This window comes from Papaver somniferum, chromosome 6 (genome assembly GCF_003573695.1).
Source record: "Papaver somniferum cultivar HN1 chromosome 6, ASM357369v1, whole genome shotgun sequence".
Taxonomy (NCBI): Eukaryota; Viridiplantae; Streptophyta; class Magnoliopsida; order Ranunculales; family Papaveraceae; genus Papaver; species Papaver somniferum.
The window spans coordinates 29342460-29348459 of record NC_039363.1 but is presented as its reverse complement, the minus strand read 5'-3'; the positions used below and the strand labels follow the sequence as shown (position 1 = coordinate 29348459).

At 36.8% G+C, this 6000-nt stretch overlaps 1 protein-coding gene across 1 annotated transcript; it reads left to right on the top strand.

Annotated features, from left to right (window-relative positions):
- Positions 1 to 523: 523 nt before the first annotated feature.
- On the top strand, positions 524 to 5513 carry LOC113287222 (shaggy-related protein kinase eta). Its single transcript, XM_026535908.1, has 12 exons — positions 524 to 872; positions 1687 to 1779; positions 2012 to 2071; positions 2154 to 2426; positions 2510 to 2584; positions 2672 to 2728; positions 3525 to 3665; positions 3773 to 3823; positions 3908 to 4003; positions 4407 to 4490; positions 4733 to 4834; positions 4950 to 5513. Exons 1-12 carry the CDS (start codon positions 765 to 767, stop codon positions 5043 to 5045), a joined length of 1236 nt encoding a protein of 411 aa, XP_026391693.1. The 5' UTR covers positions 524 to 764; the 3' UTR covers positions 5046 to 5513.
- Positions 5514 to 6000: the final 487 nt, after the last annotated feature.

Genomic DNA, 6000 nt, shown 5'->3' with positions numbered 1-6000 from the left:
ATTTTTTTTTATTCGTAGATTTAAAATGAGTTGTTGAAATCTAATGGCTGAAAAAAAAAGCTCAATTCTTAATTGCGATTTTTTAACTCCATTCTTAATTGCGTTTTTTTTTAACTCCATTAAAAATAGCGTTTCTACTATTCCACCATTACACTTGCGCTTCCATCCACAGTTCCAAGTGCTGAGATGGCGTGGAAGAAGGAAGATGGATGAATTCCATCATAAGACTTGCTCTTATAAGGAAGGAACCCATTGTAAATGTACCTGTATTAGCAGCCATGTTAAACCAGCTCCATGTGAATTAGGCAGCTTTTGTCGGAACCCGGAAAGCTATTGTGTCAACTTCTACAGTTCAGTGAGCAAAGTAAAACACCAGAACATAAACGCTTTGTTTCAGTTAGAAGGTCATTATAGTAGTTTCCTCATTAATTTTCAGCGAACAAAAAAGACTAAGAAAAGTAAAATTATCAAGTACCATCCCACTATTTCTATTACCAGATAAATTTATACCGTTCTCAGTTCTAAATGTTCCCCTGAATGTGGCCTGACAATATCAGAAACGGCATCCTGATATTATCACAACATAAATCTTATCTATTTGTTAATAATTATTCAGAAGAAGAAAGAAAAATTGGGAAAGGAGTGTGAAAGTTGATGAGAGAGAGAGAGAGAGAGAGTAGGATATTGTATTTAGAAAGACAGAGAGAGAGAATATAAAGAGATTTTTAGGGCAATAGTTTTGTTTTGGAGTGCTGTAATACCACATGGCTTCGTTGCCGCTGGGGCCTAATCATCTACCAGAAAATGATGAAGGAGAAGGAGGAACAGTAAAGATCGTTCCTCCTCATCCTTCTAAAATGGAAACTGAAAAGGTACTTTTTTAATTTTCTTTTCCGATTTTATCATTTTTTCCAGTTAGATTTTGATGTTTCTGGTTTGAGTTCGATCTCAAGTGATAAAACTGAGGGAGATCTCTTAATTTATTCATTTTCTTGTTATTGATCTATTAGGTATTATTCCCATATTTTTAGTTCTTCTAACAAATTCGCTGGTCGTTTCTAGTATATTAATATTGTTGTTTCATTTCTTAGATTTTTCTTTCGTGTAATAATGATTCTTGTTCTGATGACTAGGGTTTCCTTGTTTAGGTGTTTGATCTCTTTTTAGGTATATATGGTTTTTGTTGAGTTTAGGTTTTCTTGTGAAGAGAATAAACTTTTTGTTTGTCTTTCTACTTTGCTTTCTCATGGTGTTTCTTACTTTTTTTTTCGTTGTCATTTTTCTTACCTTTTTCCGTTGCTTGACCTTTAATGTTGTCTAGCTTAGTTCATAACTAGTATGATTCTTTCTTCGTAGTTGTGTCAATTCATTTGCAAGTTTTCAAGCATTTGATACTTTTTTCAATGCTATTCACGTCTACTTCATCTATGCTGTGAGGACTTCACTTCACTTTTTATTTCAATTTCACCTTCCATCTTTATTCAGTTTAGGGTATTGTGTAGTTCTATTAACGCTTTTGAAGTTTAATGGTTGGTTATAATTTCTCCATCTTTTGTTATAATATAGGGTTATGTGATCAGTGGTGTTCATTTCTCTTCAAAGATTAGATTTGTTTAGCCACCTCTATTTTTGGTTCACATGGTTAATGTTGTTCATCAAAGCCTGTTTCATTGTAATATGCTGCAGGAAATATCAGCCGCAGTTGTTGAGGGAAATGATCAAGTCACTGGTCACATCATTTCTACCACCATTGGGGGTAAAAATGGTGAACCCAAGCAGGTGGGAACTAGATTGTACAAAACGATCTTCTAGTTTATCTTTCATATTTTAAGACTGATAGATTTTTAGATGCCGCTACCTTGCTTGAGTATTCTTCATATTTTTGACTTAGCATATTAAATGTCAAGTCATTGGTCGATCATCTGAAACTTTATCTGTGCCAACATTTTGGTGAAAGCTGATCTTTACTGGAACACTTAGAATTGACGTTCTCTCTTGTTACTTGCTGCAGACCATCAGCTACATGGCTGAGCGGGTTGTGGGGACTGGGTCCTTTGGAATCGTGTTCCAGGTGCATATTCGTAGTTTGATAGTGTTTTGGTTATTATTTGCTACCAGTTGCAGTCTATTTATCTTATCTACTGGTGACTCAGGCAAAATGCTTGGAAACTGGAGAGACTGTGGCTATAAAGAAGGTCTTGCAAGATAGACGGTACAAAAATCGTGAGTTGCAGTTAATGCGTTCGATGGATCACCCAAATGTGGTCACCCTGAAGCACTGCTTCTTTTCCACAACAAGTAGAAATGAACTGTTTCTCAACCTGGTTATGGAATATGTCCCTGAAACTGTGTATCGAGTTTTGAAGCACTACAGCAATGTGAACCAGAGGATGCCTCTCATCTATGTGAAACTCTATACCTATCAAGTAAGTCTTGTGTTCTTATTGGATATGGTTTGTGGCAGTATCCTTCTTCCATTCACTTATGTTGAGTAAAAAATGTGGTCCAGATTTTTAGAGGCCTAGCTTATATTCACAGTGTCCACGGAGTTTCACATAGAGATGTGAAGCCTCAAAATCTTCTGGTATGTGTTTCTCTTTCAATTTGATGTTCATTTGCTTAATTAATGAAATAGACATGGTTCCATAATCTCAAATGGACTTTCTTACAGGTTGACCCTCTTACGCACCAAGTCAAGCTTTGTGATTTTGGAAGCGCTAAAGTGTTGGTATGTGCATCCCCTGTTTCTACTATGTCCTTTTCTTGTTTTGTTGTTTTCCGCCAGTTTAGGTTTTTCATCACATCAGTGAAGCATGAAAATTCCTTCCGAACTCGGTGGAGTAGATATATCATATAGATCTTCATATAATCCATATATCTGCTAGATACAAGCCTGGTTTATTAATTAAAGTTTGGGCCTGATTTAATAATTCTTCCATAGTAATACATTTAGGAACTTGCCTGACATGGAACTTCGCTTCCAAGCATTATTATATAAAATAAGTTAATAACCAATCCCAGGTGAAAGATGAAATGTAAAGCTAATCTGGGTGAGAGTTAAAAAGCATACTGTTTTAAGTCTCATCATGCCTTATCAGTTAAGGTCTATTCTTTGCTGAAAGTTCACGTGCTTTTAAATTTTTTAAGGTGGTTTGTGGGTGTTGGTTGCATATTGAGGTTGAAATAAAGTAAGGATAGACTATAGAGTGATTTCTTGTAGTTTTGCACCATGTCTTGATGTTTTGGTTGTTCGGGGATTACAAATAGCAGTACGGCATGGTATAGATTAGTTTCTCTTCTTATTGTTATTTAGTATCTGTTTTCTGGTTTTGGATTTGTTGATAATGCAATTTTTAGTTCGAAATTCCAAGGCTCGTTTTTCTCGTCGTTTTTTTTTTTAAAGTTGATTGGTTCTTTGAATATTTTAATGAAGAAACTAGAAAGATATAAACAATTATTTATTGATCTTTCTTTATTGTTATTAGTTACTATTACTTTTTAATTGAATTATTGACTTTTACCAGGTTAAAGGTGAAGCAAATATATCATATATATGCTCTCGCTATTACCGGGCCCCAGAACTCATATTTGGTGCCACTGAATATACAACATCCATAGATATTTGGTCAGCTGGTTGTGTGCTTGCTGAGCTTCTTCTAGGCCAGGTCATAAGACTCAGAACTTGTTAAGCATTAGGCATCTTGAAAATGTACGTACAAGTATGTTTACATTAATCTGACAAGCTGACGCCTTCATTTCAATCTTTTCTTAGCCCTTGTTTCCAGGAGAAAGCGCGGTAGATCAACTTGTTGAGATCATCAAGGTATTACTTCTTTTTCATTTTGGTAATATGACAAACCATGCTGTTTTGAGTAATGATAGTAACTTATTCGATGCTCTCTTTCAGGTCCTTGGTACTCCAACTCGTGAGGAAATTCGCTGTATGAATCCAAATTACACAGAATTTAGGTTTCCACAGATTAAAGCACACCCGTGGCACAAGGTATATGTTTCGTAGTTTAGCATCTTCAGTTTTTCTTAAACTGTTTTCTTTCATATATTTTTTTTGTTCTGTATTAAAATTGATGTATGTTCAGTAAATATGGGTAGACATGCACTCTATAACATCTTTATTGGATAATGTGTTAGCCATGTAAGAGTGTTTCCCCTTGGAGCTGCATTTGTGGTTTCGTTTGTTATAACAGTAGTGGATATGTGCAATTAAGTTGGTAATAGACATTAATCTCAACTAAAGTTTAGAATATATGTTTATAGGCAAGTCATTGGGATACAACATTGCTCTTTTGTTGAAGGAAATGAGTCATTCGACATGGCCTTGCCAGCTTACTTCAGATATCAACTGATTTCCTCAAGTGTTTGTATTTATCTTTACTTTCTGCATCCAGGTTTTCCACAAAAGGATGCCCCCAGAAGCAATTGATCTTGCTTCCCGACTACTACAGTATTCACCAAGTCTCCGATGCACTGCGGTAAGCTATTCCAAGTTTATTTCCTCTATAACCACCTAAAGCTACCTTCACATTTTCTATAATTATCACAACTACATCAGTTATACTGTTCTAATTTGCATCTTTGCAGGCGTTTTTCACAGTTTGGGTTGTTTTTTTTTCCTTACAGTTTTTATCCCGTCAAATGCTTTTGTGACAATGCTATTATTCACCATGAAACTGATGTAATGTTTTTGGTGGAACTTGAAATCTGTCTTTTGCAGCTAGAAGCATGTTCTCATCCTTTCTTTGATGAGCTCCGTGAACCCAATGCCCGTCTGCCAAATGGCCGACCTTTGCCTCCTCTCTTCAACTTTAAACAAGAAGTATGTCATTGTTTTTTCGTTTCCTTGGGTTAATTTTTTCTCCTTCCCGTGAGAGTTGTTTTATCCCATTAACCACTAACCAGTTCGCTTTTATTGATGTTTCCTTTGATTGCAGTTATCTGGGGCCTCCCCTGAGCTAATTAACAGGTTGATACCTGAGCATGTGAGGAGGCAGTTGGGTCTGAGTTTCGTGCACCCAACCGGCACATAAGTGGAGACAGAGACCTGGTATTTATATATATAGTCTACTCTGGTAAAGATGCTAAGCAGAGAGGCAGGCCCGGCCTTGGTGCTGAGCAAGCTGGGCAGTTGTCCAGGGCTTACGGTTGCGGTTTAATCTCTGGGGTTGCTCCTCTGAGCCTTGCAAGCAGCAGTCAACAATTGCGGTTGCTTCTCCAAGCCTTAAAAATCACTTTTCTTATAGGGTAACTCGCCAAGTTGGGAACTCACCATAGGGTTTGTTGCACGTATCAAGTGTAGTGTAATTCTTGCAGAACTGAAGTAGAATTTCAATATTTTGATGTTTGTAAAATAATTTTGTTTCGTTTTGGTGGATGGCCAGCAAATTATAAGCTTGATGAATGTGTAACTGCTTGTGTTGCCACCTTTTGGCTATATTTCAATCACCTTGGCGACAAGCTGAATAATTTTATCCAAACAATACCAACCATGTTCACCAGATGGTTGAGACTGTTAGACTTTATGTTGGTTTAACAACAAATCAGGCTTAGCTCAAGTTAATCCGTGCTTGGTTCTAATTAAGCAAGGATATATTTGGTGGCATGTTGACTAAGCATGACTCTCCTTTTGGGGTGGCATCCACATTGCTATCGAGTGAATTGACCGATGATGAAGTCCTCTTTTAGCCTCTTAATTAATATATTAAACCAAAAAAAAAAAATTTTAGCCTCTTAATTAATATATTAAACCAAAAAAAAAAATGTGTTATGCCAAAAAAAGAAGAAGTAGAAGCTAAGGCCCCTTCCTATGGGTGGCAAATTTGCCACTTAGCCAGGCCAGGTCAAGTTTTCACCGAGCGGTCGAGTCTCGACTGCTCGGTCCAGTTTACACCGTTAGGTGTTTACAGCACCGCTACCGGGTTTTATAAGACCGGCCGGTTTAGTTTGCACCGCTGAGTATAATCGGATCCAACGGCCATAATTCTC